Source organism: Triturus cristatus, chromosome 4_1 (assembly GCF_964204655.1).
Source record: "Triturus cristatus chromosome 4_1, aTriCri1.1, whole genome shotgun sequence".
NCBI lineage: Eukaryota > Metazoa > Chordata > Amphibia > Caudata > Salamandridae > Triturus > Triturus cristatus.
Window position 1 is genome coordinate 352,716,742 of NC_140585.1, and position 23,450 is coordinate 352,740,191.

General features: G+C 40.7%; 1 protein-coding gene across 1 annotated transcript in view; it reads right to left on the bottom strand.

Moving 5' to 3' along the window:
* Window positions 1-2,191: 2,191 nt before the first annotated feature.
* Window positions 2,192-23,450, bottom strand: part of TMTC1 (transmembrane O-mannosyltransferase targeting cadherins 1) — a 1,415,052-nt gene continuing 1,393,793 nt past the window's right edge. Inside the window, exon 20 of the mRNA XM_085652351.1 lies at window positions 2,192-10,979. Coding sequence (XP_085508477.1) covers window positions 10,839-10,979 — 141 coding nt within the window. The 3' untranslated portion in view covers window positions 2,192-10,838. The remainder of the gene's footprint in view (window positions 10,980-23,450) is intronic.

Genomic DNA, 23,450 nt, shown 5'->3' on the forward strand with positions numbered 1-23,450 from the left:
GAACCCGTGACAAGTATTATGTCTCAACACTTTCAGGGATCACCAGCCGCTAGTGTTGATAGGCATGGTGTACCTTATTTCAGATGTTGTAACAGCCAAGTAAATGGATTTAGGGAACCAGCAAATGTTTAATCAAAACATAAAACATGTAAAGGCACCCAACGCAGTAAATCAATCAGAGCATTTGTAGAGCGCGCTACTCACCCGTGAGGGTCTCAAGGCGCTGAGGGGAGGGGGGGTGCTGCTACTGTTCGAATAGTCAGGTCTTGAGGTGTTTCCTGAAGGTGAGATGGTCCTGGGTCAGTCATAGGTGTGCGGGGAGGGAGTTCCAGGTCTTGGCTGCCAGGTAGGAGAACGATCTTCCTCCGGTGGTGGTTCTGCGAATCCGCGGGACGGTGGCGGAGCAGAGCTGGCGGGTGGGGGTGTAGAACGAGAGGTGGCCGTTGAGGTATTCGGGGCCCATGTCGTGGAGCGCTTTGTGTGCGTGGGTGAGGAGCCTGAACGTGATCCTCTTGCTGACAGGGAGCCAGTGCACGTTTCTTAGGTGGGCGGATATGTGGCTGTGGCGTGGGATGTCGAGGATGAGTCGTGCGGAGGCATTCTGTATGCGTTGAAGTCGTTTCTGAAGTTTGGCGGTGGTTCCTGCGTAAAGGGCGTTTCCATAGTCCAGTCGGCTGGTGACGAGGGCCTAGGTGACGGTCTTTCTGGTTTCGGTGGGGATCCACCTGAAGATTTTCCGGAGCATGCGCAGGGTGTTAAAGCAGGAGGACGAGACAGCGTTGACTTGCTTGGTCATCGTGAGGGAAGAGTCCAGGATGAATCCCAGGTTGCGTGCGTGGTCCGAGTAAAGACCATAAACCCACTGACAGCTTCGAGGAAGATTTACTTGATGACTCTAGTAAGCAGAGTGTGGATTTCAAGAGTGGCCCCATATTTGGAAGTGCAAAATAATGATTAAAACGCAGTGCTCTACGTGTGCTTGAGTAAAGTAAAGCAATACCCAACAAAATATGCGAAATAATGAACGATTCAGACAGGTTGAAATGTCCCAAGATGGAACTGGCACCTACCTAAAACTCATCTGTAAAATACCGTAGACATTACATTTAAGCCGCCAAGAAAGCTTCACACCTATTTGGAGGACACAAACATGCATCAATAACTTCTCTTCAAGAAACATGTTACATCCTTACTGCATACATGAACGTAGGACCCATTCGGGAAAGCTGCTAGAACATGCCAATGCATTGGCCCAGAGCTAACGTACCGTGCCTATAATAGTCATTATGCTGCATGTGATGATAAAACATGAGGATTTGCTTTCTGCACAACAGTGCACTTTAGATCCTACCTACCACCGAACTCCAGAAATTATGTTTACAGACATAATAGAAATCATGCTTTCTCCACAGCGTTTAAGACAACTTTTTGGAGTGCAAGTGTGCTGTGCCCTGTGCTGTGGTGGAGACTAAGGAAAGGTTACTTTACATGGCAATGCCTGTAATTTCATAATGGGGAAACGGAGATGAAGGGATGTCTCAAGGTAAAGCTGTCTCAAGAGGGCAAATCTAAAAATAAAGGTTAAAAGAGCTCTCTATGTACATTGTTCTTTAAAATTAACTGTATTTGTTTATGGTAGTTCATTTCTCTGTTCTTAAAAACAGACAGATTTAAGATACCATTTGTGCAAATATCTGTCACCAACCCTTCTATGCCTAGGACAACGAATAACTCAATTGTTTGCACTTGAATTAATAAATATTTAGTGTATATGATGCATCCTACTCTGACTTAGTGTAACTTATACAAACAGCTGCAAAATGTAATAGAACAGCATATAAAAAAGACATGAAATACTAACCAATTGTCAGAATACAGTAGCAGTCACGATTTAGTAAGACCATTGGTTTTGAACTAATTAATTATGTGTCAAAATGAATGACTATTAAAGAAAGCATTTTTATGGGAAACCATGGAATGAAATTTCACAATGAATAAGCAATTTTTTGCTACTCAGTCACCTTTGTTGTATTTTGCCAAGAATCATATTTTTTTGCAATATCAGTACTAGTGCTTAATTATACCCACAATAAATAAAACACAGTGAATAAATGTATTTGACATATTCTTTTTCATTACTCAGCTGTGTGAATGTGCATGCTGCCCCTGACTCAGTAAACACAAGCTTTCCAAGGCCATCCACTGTTTATTTTGTTGATCCATCAATGCACCCAATAGTTTAAAAAAATACACATCCAACAAAAATAACAGATATACATGATCTCAAATATGTTACAGATAACATACGCATATATAAGCTCAATCATAATTTTTGAATGACATCAAAAAAGCATTATATTTGGAAGCAAATCAAAACCACTTAGTTGTACAAGGTGGATTTCATGAGAATTACATTTTAGTTACGGTTTCATAGACATGTACATTCTTGTCCACACACTTCTTAAAAGTAGATATCTGTTTATTTGTTCATAAGCTTGTCTAATAGTTGACATTCATTTGTTCGCACATTTACTTGCCTCATTATTTCTTCGTGGTTTATCATGTTTGTACTTTAATACTACCATTAATGTGGCCTATTAATAAATAATCAGTTACAAATTCATATATCTACGCATTATTTCCTCCTTTAATCTGTCTACATTTCTCATTTTATAGGATTTGTCAAATTGAGGCGTATGCATAGAATTGTATGATTTGCATAGCTTTCCATGCATGAGTTTCACTTATTATTAGGAGTGACAATCTGCAGGAGTACATTTTACACAAATGCACATTTGCATATGTCTTTTTTTTCTCTAAATGGCAAATATTTTTTTTCATGGAGAAAGTTCCATCCCTACACAGCAAAAAGATATACATGTGTTATGAAATCTTTACACCGTATTTGTAAAGTTACTCTCCAAGTTATGTCTATGTGGGAGTTTAACCTGATTTACAAATGCCGTCGACTCGTGGCAGTGGCCTATGCCAGCAAACTTAGTGTGCCCTCGGAACCAAGGTGTACCCAACTGAATAGCCCAGACTAAGGCGAAACAGTTCTTGGGTTGTTTGTGTTCCGGTTCAGAGAGGATCTGGTGTGGCAGTTCTGGCTGGAGTGTTACTATTAGTGCAAGAACAAGACATATTTGCATATGGCTTGGTCTAATCTAAGGTGGGAAACGGAGTACTACTCTTAGCGATTGCCAGTGGTTAGCCATATCAAAAGCATTTCTCCCATTATCTTTTGTACGTCCGAACAGCCATGGGCATACCTTTAATTATAAAATTAGGACTGCAGAGATTCTTCAACACTTTAAAGATTCCACTGTGGCAAGATCCCTTTCTTAGCATACCCATATGTAGATCATGATCCTGTGAATCATGGACTGCCAATTGTATTTGCAAATAGTGTTGCGAATCAGACCTTTACTGTCCAAATTAGTCTCTATATTTGTGCCCTGCATGTATGCGATATCATGAGAAACTGAAGGAATTGGGACTGCCATACGTTTGTTCCAGTTGATATTTTATTTATACCTACACATAAACGCACTCTCTTACTTCCTCTGCTAAGAATGTTGTTTAAAACATTTGCTGTTCAGATATCAGTGCAACTTATTAGCGAGAAGCCAAGCCTCGGACTGATTTACTTACACCCTCAACACACTACCTTCTTGAAACGCCACAATTTCATAAGCAGCAGCTACAGATATAGTGTTGGTGGCCATAGGAAACACAGGGAGGATTATGAAAGGAAGGAGAGTGGGAGGTGTTGTGATGTCACAGTGACAGTGGTGAATCATATTGCTGCATATTGACAACATAACTGCACTGACACCATACCAGTTTTTACGATCTTTAAAGACATGGCAGAATTCTTATCACTCTTATATCGCATGTACATTGCTATTCATTACTAGTGACGCGTAACAAAAATGTTTTTGAAGGAATCATTTGCAATGTGCAAAGACCACTGTGATCCACCAACCGGCCCACAACTTTCCTTGACTCAATTATGCCTGTGACCCATTTTTTGGTAATTGATTTTGTGTAGTGTCCCTAAGCCATGCAACATCCAACCGCACATTATTACAATGCTCCTTCATAGTGATATCAATGGGGCACACAGCACATAAAAGAGCCTATACATTGAACGCTGAGAGCATGTGCCCTCCTTTCACATTTAAATATGCAGATTATTTGATATTAACAATTGTAATTGGCTTATTCCTTATATATCTTTCTGGGTTTCCTCTAAGAAAAACTCCCATGGATGTCAAAGTTTGAGGAACTTGGATTTCACATTGTATTGCACACCGTTTTTACATGAGGCCATATTTGAAACAGTTCAGCCTCCTAGTAAGGTCCAGAAAGCTAGGACAGGCCTTTGATGTTAAAATGAAACATAATAAAATGATTGAAGATTCAAACTGCATGGTTAGTGTTTAAAATGCTTTTCCACAAAACATTGTATGTATTAGGTGGATGCTACAAACATTGGTAAACAAGAATTGGAAACATTTTGCAAAGCATATTAATTAAGTCATGAACATATTTCTATTCTCACAGCTATACAAAAAATAAAATCTCATATGCTTAAAACATAATTAATAAAATATGGACGGACAACACAAAAAGACTCCTCTAATATAACATGTGCATCTGTCTATATTGTCTCCTTTCCTGTAAAAAAAAATGAAACAATTAGAAATGCTCAATATGTAAAAGAAATAATGGGAATGAAGTGAATTCTTGTTAAGAGCTAATTTCATGTTTCCATTAAATGCATATTTGTTCTATAATATTTGTCTATTATGTTTGATTTGAAGTAGTATTATGGTTTTCGTGACTGAAACTATTTTTCCAACTTCCATTCATATGATGTTAATTGCAGAGGTCAAGTATGTTTCCAAAGGTCACTTATGATACAAACTTTGAAGACTGACAATAGGCATGTACTATCACCCTAGACTCTTTGTCTAAACTCAATGGTATCTCCCCTTTTATTTAGACCGCTGGGATATGATAGTAACTACTGTATTATCCATGACCTGATGAGGGTTTGCATGCTATGCTGAGCTAACAAGAGCATTGTTGACTGAAAGAAGTACACTAGTGCAGGTTACTATATGATGCACCTTGTCCTTTTATGGCTCTTTTCATCTACTATGCATTGATAATATTTGATGTTTTTATCTCTTTGTGAGTGTAATTTAAATATTTCATGTTAATGCTATTATGATAAGTGTTTTAATTATTTATCTTTTATGATCTACTTTTCACGAGATCGAATAAAGAATATTTTGATTTTGAAGTACACCATAGTCCCTTTTTCAGTATGAATCCCTAATAAAAAACAGCCTTTGAAGTAAATGCTACATACACAACCAATACCAATTAATTGGTTGTAACTAATATATTAGTATTAACATCACATGATATGATATGTGATAACTACATGAATGAAGAATGATGATGATATCAATTATGCAAAGAGATGCTTAGAGTGAAACCAGCCTCAAGAATGTCAACACGAGAGTATGAATAGTGGCAGTGTTTGCTAGCATGAACTCCACCCGGGAATTACATTTGTTGTAAATACAAACAATGAAATATATTAAGATTTTCTTTCTCATAAGTTAAAAATAAATATTGTTGAAAAAATAAGTTTGAATTTACATCACCCTCACATTACATTATTGATTTTCTTCTGTGGATTGTCTACCAGTCACAAACAATAGAAAAAGTATTCCTTATGTACTTGGACTAAATGTGTATGCTTTGTGCTTTAGTGCAGTGAATTACAAAATATTTCAAAACAAACATTATTGTTATGAACAGTGATTGAAAAAAGTGGTAGGACAATACTGTTTGTTATTTGGAGTTCTAATTCAGGTCTTCTGCTCTTGGTGCTGAATAATGGTGTTTCTGTTTCAGATGTCTAAACTCTTGCCAGTGGCGTAAGGAAACTTTTTAGGGGGCCTTCCTGCAAAGTACGTGGAGGGCACCCCCCCACCACGCTCTGGACCCAGTCAGGAGCTCTCAGGCGAGGGGCCCGCTGCCCGTGAACAGTGCTAGAGGAGCCATTTAGAGCTCACCCCCCCACACTGCTGTGGCTGAGGGGGCTATTGAAATGCCACTGACTCTTGCAATCCTTTGAACTTATTTATAGACTTCATTAAAAAATATTGAAAATCCATCTTATAGCTACATTTATTTATATTTTTTAAAGTGAAAAAAAGTCAACGGTGTGCTGCAGAAAGGAGATAGAGCGCATGCTCGGTAGAAACAAAATAAATGCAAATACTTGCTTTGTTCTATATTGATGATGAAAGACAAAAATTATATATATTTTGAGGAAATTATATTATTTTTTGCATGCAAATATATTTATTGTACAATAAAGGAGATGCTTGTGAAATATGGATGTTTTCTATGGTGTTGTAGTACTTTATGTGTGCTCAAAGTTTGCATGTTCCCACAGTTATGAATCATTGAATTCAACAAAGACCTTCTGATTCATAGGCTAATTTGCAGATTTATCTATTTATGAACAACTACAACTTTGAGCTTGGCTACTGGGGGAAGATGCAGTCGTCTTTGGCACTGGGTCTTTCCAAATTTAGTGACATTTGCTTTACAACATGTTGATCCTCTGGCCTCAAAAGAAAAGCCCCTCTATCTTGGATGCCCCCTCACGTTTTAATGCAGTGGTAGTGCTTCATACCTACGCTATGCCCGCTTGATGCTTAGAACCTCGATATAGATGTTTCTCCTTCTTCAATTCAAATTTCAGGGTCTAGCTCACTTCCCCCCTTCCCATAGAAAGTTGTAGCCATATAGAAAGCCATCAATGCAAAGAGTGTGTGATGCTGGCATCCAATACAAGGGATGTATGGGTTGACTAACAACACTTGTGTGTATCTTGAGTATTTTGGGGGTATCAATAAAAATGGAAACTTTTAAGGGGAAGATAAAGATTGTAATTTTTTCAGAATTCCCTGTCTATTTGTAGAGGGAAAGAGTCATATATCTCCAGTAGTGTACTTGTAAACTTTCAACATTCTTCACAAAGAGGTTAGACTTTAAATCTATCAATTCTTTTTGTATGGAGCGGGGCGGCCAGTATGGATTAGAGGTGCGGGGAAGGGTTGGTGGGAGGACGCGGGGAAACCAGGTATTACAAAATAAAATAAAAAACATACCTCCTTGCCACATCTCCGAAGCACACCCAGGCTCCAAATCAACCAATCACAACACTGCCTTAGCATCATTGTGATTCGTCTGAGTGCCGTGTTTCGGCACTCAGACGCTGACTGGGAGCCTGGGCATCTTCTCCAAGCAGGCTGTAATGCAGCCTTCATGGAGAACATGCGAAGAGAGCAGAACTGTTTGACCGGCCTGAGAGAGTCATGTAAGCAGTCATTGTGCACTTAGGAGGGTGCAACCACACGTCCCCTGCACCCGTCCCCTAATATCATTTTATTTATTTATTTTTAGAGTTTTATATAGCGTGAACTAGAATTTTCCCTTTATTTCACTGCTAAAAAGCAGCGAAGCGACGCTCCTCCTCACTGTTTGTAGGGTTAGTCATTGTGCATTACTGGCTAACTATTCAATTTAATACTGTCAAAGTACACATTTGTACTATCTGAACAAACAGAACAGCAGACGTTCTGAGGAAGTTCTCACTAACAAGAAAAGTTTTAAAGGCTTCAAATGAGAACATACTGTTGTTTAAACCCCAGCCTCAAATTTGCCTCTGGTTCCAGGGTGTTAAAGAATCAGATGTTTAATCTCAGTTCCATGTGATACAAACATTCTGACTTTTTAACTGGCGTCTTTGTGTACGTGTCACACCTGTCAAAAGCACTCCTACCAATCTAACAGCTCTGCCTTTCCAGTGGCCCTCTGTACAGTAGCTTCTTTACTAGGAGATAGTCGTTATGAGACTAAATTCTATTCCTATATTACTTTGTTTTTCATTTAGATGAAACATCAAACCTTGCATTGCTAATTGCTGGGTGTTTTTCATCCACTGGAAAGAAAGTTAAACTAACAAGTGTTTAGAAAAACTCTTATATTTGTGTTTAGAAAATGCAGGAGGGTAATCTGTTTTGGGACTAGGGATCTATCCCCAGTAACTGCAATAAGCCAGATAACGGAGGTCCCCAGTACAAAATAGGTACCACACAGAGAAAAGCAGTGTAAGCTCCCTTCATAGTCTTAACCACTGAAAAAAATGTGTAGCATTTGGCCAACGTTCTGCTTTAAGAAGGGGAAAGTTGGTGAGATAATTTACCACAGAACCCATGCTGTTTCTTGACACCCCTGTACTAGACAATGCGTAATGCTCTAAGAGGACTATTCTTAGATCTGGACCTTCAGCTGTGGAACGCCATCCTTGTTTCATTATGGATAAAAGTACACTTTCATGCTTTTATGAAGCAATTAAAGAGTATTTGTTGTTACATGTTAAACCTTAAAAATAAAATGCGACAGAAGCCTCTTTTCCAGAACACGATACCTCAATTATACGAGAAAAAATAGTTTTTTGGTTAGATAACCCTAGCAAATAATGGTCATCAAATGCTTATTGTCTAGTGACATGGCTACTTTCTGCATAGTATGGAGGGAAAATGTCAGTCATCGATAACGTGAACATGATTTTAATGCCTATGTTAATTGTCCAGAACAGTTAATGGCCATATTGCGAATAGCCACCTTCAAACCAATGAATCAATATCAGCATGGACAGTGACTGTGTAGAAATGCATGTTACTCTAAGTAATTGTTGCTGCATCAATTACACAATATGAAAAGCAAGATCTTTCATATGTTATTATATAAACCTATCTAGCTATATATATCTCAATGCATATTATTAAACCCAGAATATTTTGTGAATTTTCATTTGGTTTCAGAGCAAGGGATTTAAAGTATGGGTACTATAATAGATATTGGGTACATCAAATGAGAAGCCATACAATGAAGTGCTCCCTTTTGCCTGTCTCTGTTAATGTGTTAGGTTACAAATGAACACAATAGTGCTTCTTGGTCTGCTGCAGTACCAGTATACCATTGCTAGTTTGTTGCCCTATATCCTAATCTAGCTTATTTTCAAAAATATACATTTTAGCTTATACAATGCCTTTGAGATTAGAAGAGATGGAAAATCAATTCCCTTTTAGCAAAAGCCACACCATGGAAAATAGATCACCTCGCACTTTTAAAAATATTCCCTCCCGCACAAAAGCCTGATAGAGGGTAACAACCATGTTGAAGTTTTGTTAATGCCAAATGTGATCCGTTCTTAAGAAAATCTTGTCTTCAACGTATTTAGTTTTTTGAGCGAAGTATAAATAGCAATATTGTAATCTTATAGATGGAACGTTGCTGATATCATACAGCAAAATACACACTAAAGGATAATTTTATTAAAACTCTATACAGCCAGTACATAATGTAACTACTCCACATATTCGGACATATAATATATAACTGCTATTATCTAATAGCGTAATACAAGCTTTGTCAACCAATATCTCTTAACATATTATAGAGGAAAACATGTGTTTGTTCTGATGCTCATCTCCCCACAATTCTTCAGCTGGAAGTTTTAATGCTTTCATTCTCGCAGTCAACTCCTGAGACTTCTTCCATCCAAAAACATCAATTTGATGGGTTGCGGAAACATGATGGCTATAGTGCTTTTCACAGAAAAACATATATTTTCTCATATACATTTTGCCACCTATATTAACAAAATGTCAAACTGGACAGTGCAAACTTAGTAACACAACTGGAACCAATGTTCCAATTACGTGGTTGCGAGACTGTTGCCATTCCTACTGTCAATATAGCAGTGCAGAGCTTAAATTTCTTTTTCAGATCCTTTGATTTGTTTTTTATAAATGTGAAATATGTTTCCACTAGGGGGAGGTAGGTATGAATGATAATGAGAAAAGGTGATTCTTGCATGATTTATGTCCACATCCCAGAGCCAATGGAAATTGAACACCACTCACCAATTTCTCATTGCTAACTTTCCACCACTAGCTATGGTTCTCTGCTAAAAGAAAGGGAGAAACTGTCGCCCAGCCCTAGTATACCGTAGCCTCACAAATTGGCAACAATAAAAGAGTAACACATCTTCCATTAACATGGCTGAGCTCACCAATTTCGTGCTCTGAGAAACTCGCTATCAAAGGTCAAGTTGAAAAATGAAAAAGATAAGGTGTACTATACAGTGCAAAAAAATATTCAGCCACAAATGCCCAGCCAAAAACATATAAATAAACATAATTACAACTGTGAACTTTAGCTGCTTTTGGATGCAGTATTTTCTCAATGATCTGTAGGTTTTTCCTATTGCGTAGACTCTGACATCAATATGATCAGTTAAAAAAAGAATGCACATACATTCTTACAAATACCCTGTTATATCAGTTCCCAAACTCAGGGTTAGGGAAATTATGGCAATAGGACACATAAAGGAGAATTAGCATGAGGCCCATCCAAGTGCTTAATTCTTTTCTGGCATGAAGTCTCACTCTTCCGTGGCTCATTCTGTTTGTTATTCTCTCCATTTGTCCAGGATCACCGCTCAATTATAAATTCTGTCCTGAACGCAGAAAGTGATGTCACCAACGATTAACAATGGCTAACAGCTTTGGTATAACATAATGTCCCTTCAATTAGGCTTTCCGGAGCAAGCAGTGACCAATGCAGGCCTTCCAGCTGCCACTCTGTGGGCACTCTACAGGTCCACTTTGCCAGAAGCAAACACTTGGCTTTTGCTCCTGCTATGTTTCTGCATGAGGCTTCGAGGGTGACAACTACGTTTGACTGCCCTCTGTGAGTTCCTGGAACCTTTTCTCTAAGCGGTCCAGCTTAGCAAGATTCTCCTTCAAAAGTTTACTGTTGGGTACTAACATTAATGCCTTCTGATAGTAGCTGCGTGCAGATGTATAATCCCCCTGAAGAATAAAGGAGAAAAAGAGGAGAATTAACATTCTGTCTTCAAATGTTGAGTAATAATGCTAGGATATTATACACTCATTCGTATTTTAATCATGGTCAAAGACTACAAGGTGGTAGAAGCTTCTTTTTGACAGATAAAGCATGTGATGGTTCATGTGTAGGTTTCTTAACCAGGCCTGTAAGGTTGGATTCCAGGTCATCTTTGAGAACTCGTTGTTTAAGTGCATATGAGGGACAGCAAAGTTAGTTAATTGTAGACACTGTGCTGAGGCAGAACAATAAAGGCAAGGACAGAGCACGTACAGCACCTTTAAAAAAATACTATATATGAAAGAAGGTCGGAATTAAATCTGGAAGGAAACAATATTTTTGTGTAGCAGTTTGTGGTGGAAAAACTACACAATAAAGCAACACATTAGTTTAAGGACTCAAGATGCAAACTGGTTTTACTGTAATAGGAGCAGGTCGTGCAGAGCCAGCGAACAAGAAAGTCTTAGAAACCTGGCATTGGAGAAGTCATGTATGGCAAATAATTAGTTTACATTAATGCAGTCAAACTAAAGCCAAAGACAGATGGCTACATTAGAAATGTTTTGAATTCAAATTTTTGTTGCCCGCTGTTATTGCTGCAGCTGGGAACATTTCATAATCATTCTGAATTAAACAAAAGGACCAAATGGTACGACTTATATTGCGTGTACCATCTACATCATGATTTGGCATAGGTATTGATTTTATGTACTTCAATACTTGGGGAGAGGAAAATAAATCTTAAAACCTGGTCCTAAAAAAGCTAGTCTTAGGCTGGTGAATCAGGCTTTTGACTACATACTAGTCCTTGGGACAAAGGAAGCTGTGTTAGCCATAGCCATATCCTTATGTAAATCATAAAATTAAGTGATAGTTTTATTGTTTTAAATGTAATATTGTTTTATGTCAATTTCTTTTATTCATTTGCTGAGATAGTATGTAATATTAAGATCTGATGTGAGAAAATGCAACCACTTTGTTGGAACATACAATGTGAACTGTTAGGTATTTCAAATGTTCCCAGAGTTGCCCATTTTTACAAACAGGCAATGCCCTGAGGCTTGTATTTAAGCTATTAATAAATTAAATGTCTTTTTGGGATAAGTCGTGTGTACAGATATAAACAAAAAACTTATTGTTGCGATCAAATTCAAATTTCAGCAAAGTAAACATTTTTTACCTTCTTGCCCATGAATAAAATGCTAAGATATTTAAATTATTAAAATGCGGAATGTGTGTTGGACATAAATACATATCTCTGAATGCCCGTGACCTGGGAAAATTGAGATCTATAGAACATTATTTGCTCTTCAAGATACTTATTGAGGAAATTAGGAATTTAATACATTTGATGCCAAGGTCAACTACGCTGTATCCCTGTCTATTTGATAAAGAAAATGAAATGATAATAAAATGTGTAAGGTTTTGCAGTTTTACTTACTAAACTACAAATAGAAATGTGCTGAATTAGAAACAGAAATATCCAGTGTTTCACATAAAGCAAAATGTTTTCCATGGCTCGTAAGACTTAGATTATCATTGTAAAGCTAATATTCAGGACGATGAACTATAAAAAATGTAGAAGTAGATACAGTTGATCAATACACAGGATACACCTCATTTAACATAAGTAACATAATTTAAAACATTTCAGATCCACTTCTATGCATAGAAAAACAATACACACTTTATAAAGATTATAAAAGTGAAATACACCCGCTATAAACATAACTCTAAGGGCCTGATTAGGATGGCGGGTGGACACACGTCTGCCCGCCCCTCTAACAGAAATGGGAACTGCCCAATATAGTGTTGGAGGCCCCACGGGGCAAATTACAATGCGACCGCCATAGTGGCGGTCACATTGTACAGGATTTCCATTGTGGCAGGTGCTGCTGGCTGCAGCACCCACTGCAATGGAAAAAAGGGATGGGTAACACATCCTTGTACTATGTGACAGGCACCATGCGGTACCTGTCACTTGGTACAGGGATCTGTTGGGGGGGCACCACCAGTGCCCCCCTACACCCAAAGTAAAGGGCGCGGAGTGAAGGGGGGCCCACTACGGGCTCCAATGTCCATTCCCACCAGCCTTTCCATGGTGGGTGAACCACCATGGAATGGCTGGCAGGGAGGGCCCATCCTAATCCCTATGACGGTGCCTGGTAGGCACTGCCACAATTGTAGGGATTTGGAGGCCCTCCAGAGCAGGGCGGAAAGCCCGACCACCACATATCCGACGTGGTGGTCGGGCTTTCCGCCCGCCTGCCATCAAGATCTGGCGGTTGGAAAAGCTCCTTAGGATGGCGGGGAGACCGCAACTGACAGCCTGTCGGGGGTGGTCTCCTCGCCATCCTAATCAACCCCTAAGTTGTTACTGTTGAGGTATGACCATATAAATGTAATGAAGGCCTTATATGGACAGCGCCAGTAAGGAAACTGGCAACGGAGAAACAGGTTTCTACTCCCTTTACCATTTATAAATAAATAAGAGCAGCTTTTGCTTGTCAGAAACTTAATTTCTGTAAAAGTGGAAGAATATGTGGCTTCCCTATTAGCTTAAAGAAAGAGTAGAGTGTTTTACATAGAGATTGAATCATACTGGCAAGGAGGCAGCACAACAGCAAATTGGTGATCCTTAGAAAAACTCAAAAGGCGGTGAATCATATTCAAACTAAGGTGAGTCAATAAAAAAATGTGCTTGCTAATATTTGCAAAGGACATAAGATCTTACTGAGAATGTAATTTATTCCTTTTCAGCTCTGAGATCTCCTAAATTTCAAGAAGGCTGTTATCATCCAATGTAAGTCAGTTTTGGTGTAAAATTGGGCTCTGTAAATGGTTCTGGTCTACCCCGATGTTTTTAAATACTGTAACCAGAGGATTATCATGGTCCCATCTAATCTTAATGAATCTTTAATGAAGCTGCAGTTTGGTTCTGTTTCTCACCCTAATCTAGGCTATTGGCTGTTCTTGAGAATAAAACGGGACAAGAACCGGATAGCAGCAAGTCCTGACCGTTACACAGTGGTGGATTATGCGTGAGGGCGTCGGGGCTTCGCCCCCTTTACTTTTACCCCCTGAGTCAGCTACTACAAAAGTAAAACCAAATTATTTTCATCATCAGTAAAAAAAAAAAAAAAAAAATGACACACACCTCTTCTTGCTTGGGGCCAGTCCGGCCCTGGGGCTGTTGTTGCTGCGAACATAACTGACCCCGAGTGTCATGTTACGTGATCCTGGCAGCCAAGCCTACGTTTTCGCCCTGTCTACTTTGCCGGGCGGATGAGCTCACAGGCCTGAGGCCTGTTAGGTCATCAGCTCGTCAAAAAGCCTCAGGGACCAGTCTCCACCCCCTAATGACGTGTGACTAAAGTTCGCCCCGGGTGCTTCAGTCTCAAGCCCTGTGTCGCCAGGGGCTTCACGTCAGCCAGAGAGTTGAGAGGATGGCACCCCTCCCATTCCCAGCACATCACAGGGAGGAGGGTCCTGCCCTCTGACAAGCTGGGAAAGGGTGTGGTAGAGGCTGCAGGTAGGAGGTTGAGTCTGCGCAGTTTGTCATCAGGACTTTTGAAGACTAACTGCCCAGACTGCGCTGCTGGAGCAGGGTTGTGTAAATGGCTGCCATCATTCATTTGCAGCTCCGGTGTTTCAGTGGGAGGCTCTGACCACACCCGTGTCAAAGCGCACCTCTCTTTCCATGGCCTACCTCACACCTCTATAACATTATGTAGTGAGATGCACACCGATGTACTCAGAGCTTTAAACACATGTCCTCCTTCAAACTGACTTTGGCGTGCAAACATGATTCGCGCTCCGTCCAGTCGCGCGTGACAACTTTCACAAAACACATTGACACCTCGTTCGGTGCCACTTCAAGATGCACAGCCGTTCAAGAATGAATCCAATCAATCAAAACTTGTTACTTTTCAACTTGTATATTTGTCGATAATTTTACTCCATATCTTTTCATTTTTCTTAATTATTCAATCCATTTTACTCATTCCAAAGAACGTAGGAAGCAATCTGGTTTTCACGTGCCACTTTTTTTATTAAAAATAACCCAATGCATTTCGGGATAAAATCCCTTCGTCAGGGGTATCCTTTGAAGCAAACATGTTTTTACGGATTTATTTCCCGTGTTACTGCGCGCAATAGACCCGTGACAGGTAGAGGCAGAAGGGTGCGACTATCACACAATCGGCGAAATCAGCAGGGTTAGGCAAAGTTACATTCCATAGAGTTCAAATGGAGTTAAAGTTTGGATTATTATTACCATAACAACAGTAATACCTCACACCTCTTACATGCACCTTTTTCTCCCCATCCAAGGCCGTTCCCCGGGTCTCCTCCGGCCCTAGACTCCATGCTTATGAGTGCTGCAGTAAGAAGTCCGACTCCGCAGCTGATGAGATCCTCAGTCTTCTGCCTGCGTTAAGGAAAGCTGACAGGGATGCTCCAGCCACTTCTTTTCTAAATTAGCACACTCCCATCTCCAGCACAGCTAGAGGCAGGAGACGAGCAGTCTAACAACTGTGCCAAGGTGGACGAAGAGGGCCAGTTGTTCATAATCAGGTGAGATAATCCGTCTGTGTGAGCTGTAATTATTTTCCGCTTAGCACGGCTGGTATCAGGAACCTGACTTCGACCCTTCAGCTAACTCGCTGCTCCAGAGGGCTCCGAGGGAAAGGTGTATGCAATGGGGAGGCCAGCGTGGTTTCTACATGCCCAGTGCTGTGAGCCGTGTGTGTTTGAAGGGATGTGACTTAATTTTTCTTTTGGGGTTTTGGATGCCTGCCCTTTGCTCGGCCAATGCAGATTGCAGAGTGTTTTTTATCCTAGGCATTACAATGCAAGTAAGTGCTATGCAGATGCAGTGCTGTGTGTGTGTGCATGAGAGTGCAAGAGGTTTTATTTCCCTCCTTCATTCCCCTAACATTCTCTTCCTTCCTTTACCCCTGCTATGCCTCTTCTTCACGCTTGTTTCCTTTTCTCCCTCGATGCCTCTCTCTCGCCATTTCTTCCAGCCCCTCCATGCCTCTTCCCCTTTCGTCAACACTCCTTCCATCCCTCATTTCTTGCTTCCTCTTTTTCCTTTATTACCTCTCCTTTCTCTCATATCTACTTCCTGCCAGCTCCACCGCCTCCTTTAATAGCATGCTCCTGTCGTCCCGTGTACAAGACAAGGGCTGCGCTTTTCTCCGGGTTCCGATAGTTCTCCGGCAACTGAGGTTAGGCATTGGATGGGAACATATTTCTAGCTTCTGCCTTGCTGAGCTGTACAGAGAGAATGGACACAGCCAGCTATTGGTATAAAAGGCCAAACAATCAAACTTTCCCTGTTAAGGAAAAAAAAGCCTGCCTGGGCAAACTTGTTAAAGGTGGTAAATACGTTGTAAATTGGCAGTGAAGCGATTAAAGAGCAGGCAGCCCTCTCATGCACCTAGTGTGGAGTGGGCCCTGCACATTCCTCTCTCTCTCGACCTGCCCGCTGGCTCTGTTTCCTACCTTGCATAGTGTGCTCTTGGGCTCATGAGCTACAAGCTTCAGGATCTGAGTATTTCACAATGCACAATAGTTTAGCCTATGGCAACATACTGCGGGCTCAATGCAAACAAGAGGGCATGTTTCTCCTGCAGACAGTAGACAGACAAGACAACCATGTGTGCAGGTAAGATAATTATAAATCTTGCTTGTACTGTACATTTGCACACTACAGGTACCAAACAATGTTATTCTGTAAAATATGGAGTGTTTTTCATGTGTTGAAATATTTCTACACTATCACAATTGCATTACAAACAGTCTTGCTTCATCAAATATGCCTTAAAGTGCATGATTTTCCCAATCTTTTTCAAAACTTCACACTGGAGAAATCCCCGATGTGCACACTAGATTTGCTCGTGACACAACACACATGAACAACTTCTACGCCCTACCACTTTAAAATGTCACCAGCCGCCACTGCTGTTACATATGTAGAATTTCTCCAATTGATTAAAATGTAATAGGAAGAAAAAAGGGCCAGGTATAAGGCCTTGACACACTCCCATAAGTAAGTTAAGAGACAGTGCACTCGCCTCCTGCTCCATTTCTAACACTGTAGTCAGCTGACCCTATCAAACACTGAGCTTAGGTCCATAAAAGCCATATGTATAGACGCAGGTCTGACAGCTGTACATTAGTCAACATTGAGCTTTAAGATCAGACATTGCTTGATCATGTACAGGCTGGCTGCGAAGCCATACTGTAGGTCAGAAATAATGGGGATATAATTGGCCCACCTGGTGAGCTAAGAGAATGTGTCTGGCTATCTTAAAAAAAGAGTCTTTTGAAAGGATTCTGCTCAGGAACAGAACTATGCTTGGGACTATGGAACATCAATATGTAGGGACTAAGTCACCATACCACCTCAGTATCTTTGAGCCCGAGTCCGACTAACCATAGTGCTTCACTTGCCTTCCTAAGCTTTCCAAGGAAACAACCCTCTCGACCCTCTCGGGATTGCAGTAACAGGACACACTCCTTCTCTATTTCACTCGTACTTGTCCACAATAAAGTCAAGTCAGGTTCACCCAATGATATTTTACCCCCAAAGGTCCTAAGAGTAATAGAGATCTCCTTCATAGACGCTGTATTATCACTTCTCAATCAATCCATTAATATCGAGTTTGTCCATAGATCCTTCAAAAAAGCAGTTATTGTACCTCTCCTAAAGAAAGCGGGTGCAGGCCCCCGCAGACAAGAACATTTTTCGTTCTGTCTCTATCCTACCATATTTGACAAAACTTCTGGAGGCAAATGTAGCTCACCATCTCTGCTTATTCATAGAGAAGTTAGAGTTTCTGGACCCCTGTCAGGTGGGATTTCAGCCCGCACACTCTACTGGAGCTGTGATCACATCAGTTGTAGACGACATGCGTAAGGAAGTAGACAATGGTAACACCCAAGCCTTGATGTTACTAGACTTGTTTGCGGCTTTTGACACGGTTGACCACATTATTTTGGCTGACCGGGTTAGGGCTGCAGGCCTGAGTGGTGCAGCGATGAATTGGATCATATCATTTCTGACCGATAGATCCCAATTGGTTACGCTACCCTCTTATAGCTTAGCGGCGGTGCAACTGACATGTGGGGTGCCACAAGGTTCCTCTCTTTCTCCCTACCGTTTTAATATCTATATCCGCCCTTTGTTCAACTCCCTCAAAAACATGAAAGTTAATATTTCTAACTATGTCGATGACATGCAATTGTTATTCGCGATCAATTATAGCTCCACATCCAGACAGCCATTTCAAGACACTATGCTGTTCATCCGGGATTGATGGCCACCTTCCTTTCTTTAGTGGCATTTGTGCAAGCTAATGTAGATGCATATACTTTGGGTTGAGAATGTGAAATTCTTTGTAAAGAAAATTTGGTAGGGTTCTTTGAGAAAACCTTGAAAGAAGCAGTTAAAAGCTGTGTAATGTTAAAGCAGATAGAGCTAAAGGAGTTAAGGACTACATTACATGAGGTGTTCAAGTTGAGGCATTCATTATAATCCTTAAGGCAACAGGACATCAAATGCTTACAAAAATGTATTGGACTATTATTGTCCTAATGGAGCCTGCAGCATCAGTCTTGGATATGCTCCTTCCTAGGATACAATATTGCTTCAAATTCTACAGCCCCAATTAAGAATGTTAATGTATTGTGATCACTAAAGTTATTAACAATAAGTATCAACAAAGGTAGTGATAAAATCTAATTAATGATCCGATCTAATCAATGATTCCAATAATGTCCCCTGCCACAATAGGTGGGAAAATTATAATTAAATGAAAGAACCAAAGCCTAAAGTAAATAGTAAATTAACTTCTTGGAGGAGGTTGTTAATTTTCTCCCCTTGTGGAGTATGATTAAAATGAGAGATGAAGGAAGATGGAGATAGAGATGAAAGGACAGAACAATGGCAATCACACAGACAAAGATACAGATTAAAATCCAACAACACATGTTAATCCAGTATTTGAGTTTGAACAGAAACACTTCTAATGAATTATAAAGTTCAGAAGTGTGTTGGTTAAAATTATCATTGTAAAAATTCTAAAATAATGTATTTCAGTTCTTTCTAAAATGAAATAATATTGCTAAACAAGCACGATACTTGGTCTCAATCATGATGACATTACAATTGAGAAAAGGCTATTAATGTCAATACCCTTCCTTACACCCAGTCTGAAACAGAAGGTGTTGCAGAAATAAAAGGAGTATCCAGGAGAGATTATTCTGCGACCAAGGCCCAGATGTACGACCATTTTCTGTGGTCGCAAATGGCAATCAACCCGTTTGCGACTGTAAAATAGGTCTGCCCTATGTACAAACACTATTTTGCAAAAGGCTTGCAATATTCCAGGAAAGTAACTTTGGCTGTGAAACACTAGTCCTGCCAGAGGTGCCCTTAGCAGCAGCACTAGACTTATTGAAAATGTTCACAACCGTAGCATCAGAATTGCCCACAGATGGAGAACATTTCAAAAAGAGTCAATCTTTACAGTTCAAAGACAACAGAGCCTCAAATCTGTTGTAGATCTGGATGCCAGTGTGATTTGGTTTGTAAAAGTAACCCAGTGGGAAATGTTTGATCTTAGTTTAGTCCAATGCAGTACACTGTAGATTATGTAAAATGGAGACCACCAAACCTGCATGCCTGCAGTTTACCACAATACAGTCTCCAGGTACAATTCTGGCACCAGAACCAATCAAAGAAATGTTGGTCACCATTATAATGTAACGATAAATGGCTCCACTCTCACAAATCAGACAATTTAACTGCTGAACAACCTTACTGAAAAACTGCTTGGTTGCCAGCACACTTGGAACACTCATGGCGGAATCTGCAACTGTATCAATAGTGTACACCTCTGTTAAAGTTCCGACAAACACCCCTGTCAATCCATACCTACTCGCTCTACCCACTCTCCCCTCCCCCCGGGGTGGGTCACCCTGCAAAGAGTGAATATGGTAGTTGCAAACCACTTTCTGGGTGTACATTTGGTGAGGGCATCGTTGGAGCCATGTAGCCACAACTCATTGTCCAATTCCCCTCATGACTTGTCAAGGTTTATGCTTCTCGGTGATTGAACTTCCTTGTTGTACAGTGGCCTTTACAGTCCACTAAAGCTGATACTCGCTATACTTATCACGTTCATATATTTGAACAATCCCATGCTACGAAAATAAGGTACCTGTAAACTGTGGTTCTCCAGTATTGGTATCTCCATAGATTCACATGCTTGAATCATTCCCCGTTGTCGAAGTGGGAGTCCCACGGTATATGAAAAGCAGTAAGAAATGACTTTAACATTAAAGTTAATAGAGAAAAACATTCATTTTAACATCCGGTCCTACTCATTAGGAATGGTCCAAACTCCAGCCAATCAGGCGACAGCACCCTCTAGAACCCTCTCCACAGAGGCTCCAGGCTCTCAGAATTTCGAGCACAAGTGCAATATAAGTATATAAAATAAACCAGGGGAGACTCTATGGGGAGGAGGGTGGGTCACACGTGAATCTATGAAAGATACAAATACTGGAGAACCACAGTTTACAGGTAAGTAACTGATTTTCTTCTCCAGTATTGGGGTATCTTTCATAGATTCACATGCTTGAATCCAAATAGATAGCAGTTGCATTATAGGTATGTATGCTGATATAAGACATGCAGTAAAAAACATACGTAATCCTGTACGTAGTGTGTGTGTGTGTATATATATATATATATATATATATATTCGTCCACATATATGCAAAATATATGAGTGTATATAACAATGTATACACTATACAACAAACTTAGTTAAATAATCAATCAATCAATCAAAAAATAGTAATAGTCAAACATTTAGGAAGATGGGAAGAAGAGAGGCTCACCCTATTGAAAAATATTACGGAGAACCGCTTGTCCCACAGCTGTGTCAGCATTGCTTGCAGCTTCCAGACAGTAATGCTTGGTAAAGTGTGCCTGCTTGACCAGGTTGCTGCTCTCCAAATCTGCGGAATAAGCACACCGGTAAAGAGAGCTGTTGAAGAGGAGACAGCTCTCGTAGAGTGCGCTTTCACTGTCGAAGATAGAGGCTTGCCTCCTTGCTGATGGCAAAACTGAATCGCTGATGACATCCAATGTGCTATCGTTTGCTTTGTAACAGGATATCCCTTTCTGATTTTAACATAAGCCACAAAAAGCTGATCAGTCCTGCGGTGGTCTTCTGTAAGTAGAATTTTTAAACACCTCTTTAGATCCAAGGAATGTAAAGATCTTTCCACTGATGTTTGCATGATTGGGAAAAAGGTTTCCAATATGACTGGTTCATTTAAATGAAAATCCGATGGGACCTTAGGGATAAAGGTAGGATTGGTATGAAGTATTACAGAGTCTTTTGTAAATTGAAGGAAAGGATGACAAATAGTGAAAGCATGTATGTCGCTTACTTTGATTTCTTTAAGGAAGAGGTGTGGCGCAGCGGCCAGGGTGCCTGACTCCGGACCATAGGGTTCACGGTTTGATCCCTGGCTCTGGTGGCAGGTTAGCCCAGCACCATGAGACTCTAGGCAATAGCTTGCTTAGTCTTCCCAACGGCCCCCAGCGCCGGGACACCCCTCCGGAGGTAGCTGCGCACTATACAAATCCTGGTATTTCATTGTTACTCGTCTGGCTGACGTAAGAGCCAGCAGAAGAGACGTTTTCCATGTAATGTATTTGAGGTCTTCTGTATGAATGGGCTCAAATGGGCTCTTCATAAGTTGTGCCAATACAATGTTGAGATGCCAAGGCGTAGGTGGACGCCTAATTGGAGGGAACATTGTAAAGAATACTTTAAGAAATTGTTTTATAATTCTTGATGACCAAAGCAACTGTGACCCATTATGCCGCCGAAATCTGGAGATTGCGGCAAGGAAAACCTTGATGGACGAATGGGAAAGGCCAGATTTAGCTAGCTGCAGGAAGAAATGTAGTAATTTTCTGGCAGAGATTGAATAGGATGTACTTCTGAACTTGCACACCAATGGCAGAATCTCTTCCATTTGAGCTTGTAAGTTTTGATAGTGGATGGCGCTCTTGCATTTGCAAGGACTTCCCGACAGTCAGCAGGATGGTTAGTTAGAAGAATTCATAGTTTTCAGGAGCCAAGCCGACAATCGTAGCGATGTTGGGTCCCGATGGCAGACTTGGCCGTGATTCATTGTTAGCAAGTTCTGTATTGGACGTAACAACTTGGGTTTGCACTCAGATAGGAGTAGAAGTTTTGTGAACCGGAAATGGTAAGGCCACCTGGGTGCTATGAGTAGAATTCAGCAAGGTTCCTTCCTCATCTTCTGTAGCACCCTTGGGATTAAAGGAATCAGTGGAAAAGTGTAAGCATAAATCTTTGATCAATTTACAAAAACGCATTCCCGCACGATCTCTGTTGGGGTAGCCAGCTGGCGAAGAATCAGCATTTGCGTTTCAGACTGGTCGCAATTAGTTCTAACTTCGGTTTGCCCCACAACAGAAAGATGTGCTCCCGCGTCGGTTGGTGGAGTTCCCATTAGTGGTTGGCTGTAATTGACCTGCTCAAGGAATCTGTCAGGATATTGGCCACTCATGGAACATGTTCCGCTGGTCCTGTGATCTGGTGCTGAATTGCCCAATCACAAATTTGCTGGGCCTGTAGGGATAGCATAGTGGATCTTGTCCCTCCTTGTTTGTTTAGATAGTGCATACTTGTTGCATTGTCTGTCCGAATTAAGACTGATGCTCCTGAAATTTTTGAGAGAAAGGATTTCAAGGCCAGGAATATTGCTTTTAACTCCAATAGATTGATGTGTAAGGGCCATTGCTGGCTGTCCCATGTGCCCTTGACTGTCAGCCCTTCCAGATGTGCTCTCTACCCCTCGAGGAATGCATTGGTCGTAATTATGTAATTAGGAGAATTTACTAGGAATGACTGGCCTGCAACTATGTTCGGGATGTGGGTCCACCATTGAAGCACCTCCTTCATCTGAGGTGTTATCTTTTTAAAATCCTCGAAGGACTCTGAGATTTGTAGCCACTGACTGTCTTGCTCTTCTTGCAAGGGCCTTATCCGCAAGTGGCTGTTGGGAATGAGGGGAATGCAGGAGGACAACATTCCCAGAAGCGAGTTGTACTTCCAAACTGAAGTAGACTTTTTTACAAGGAGTAGAGCCGCCAGTTTGCGAATCTTCTCTTGCCTATCCAGCGAGGCACAGGCCTTCACCTGGTGAGTGTCTAAGGTTGTTCCTAAAAATGTTCTTACTCTTGAGGGAATTAGCTGAGACATTGGAAGGTTGCTGGAGAGACTCAAGGACTGGAAGAGAGAGAGACATCACTGAGTATGATTGTTTGCCACTGCCAAGGATTTCGCTTTTATTAGACAATCGTCCAGCTAAGGGAA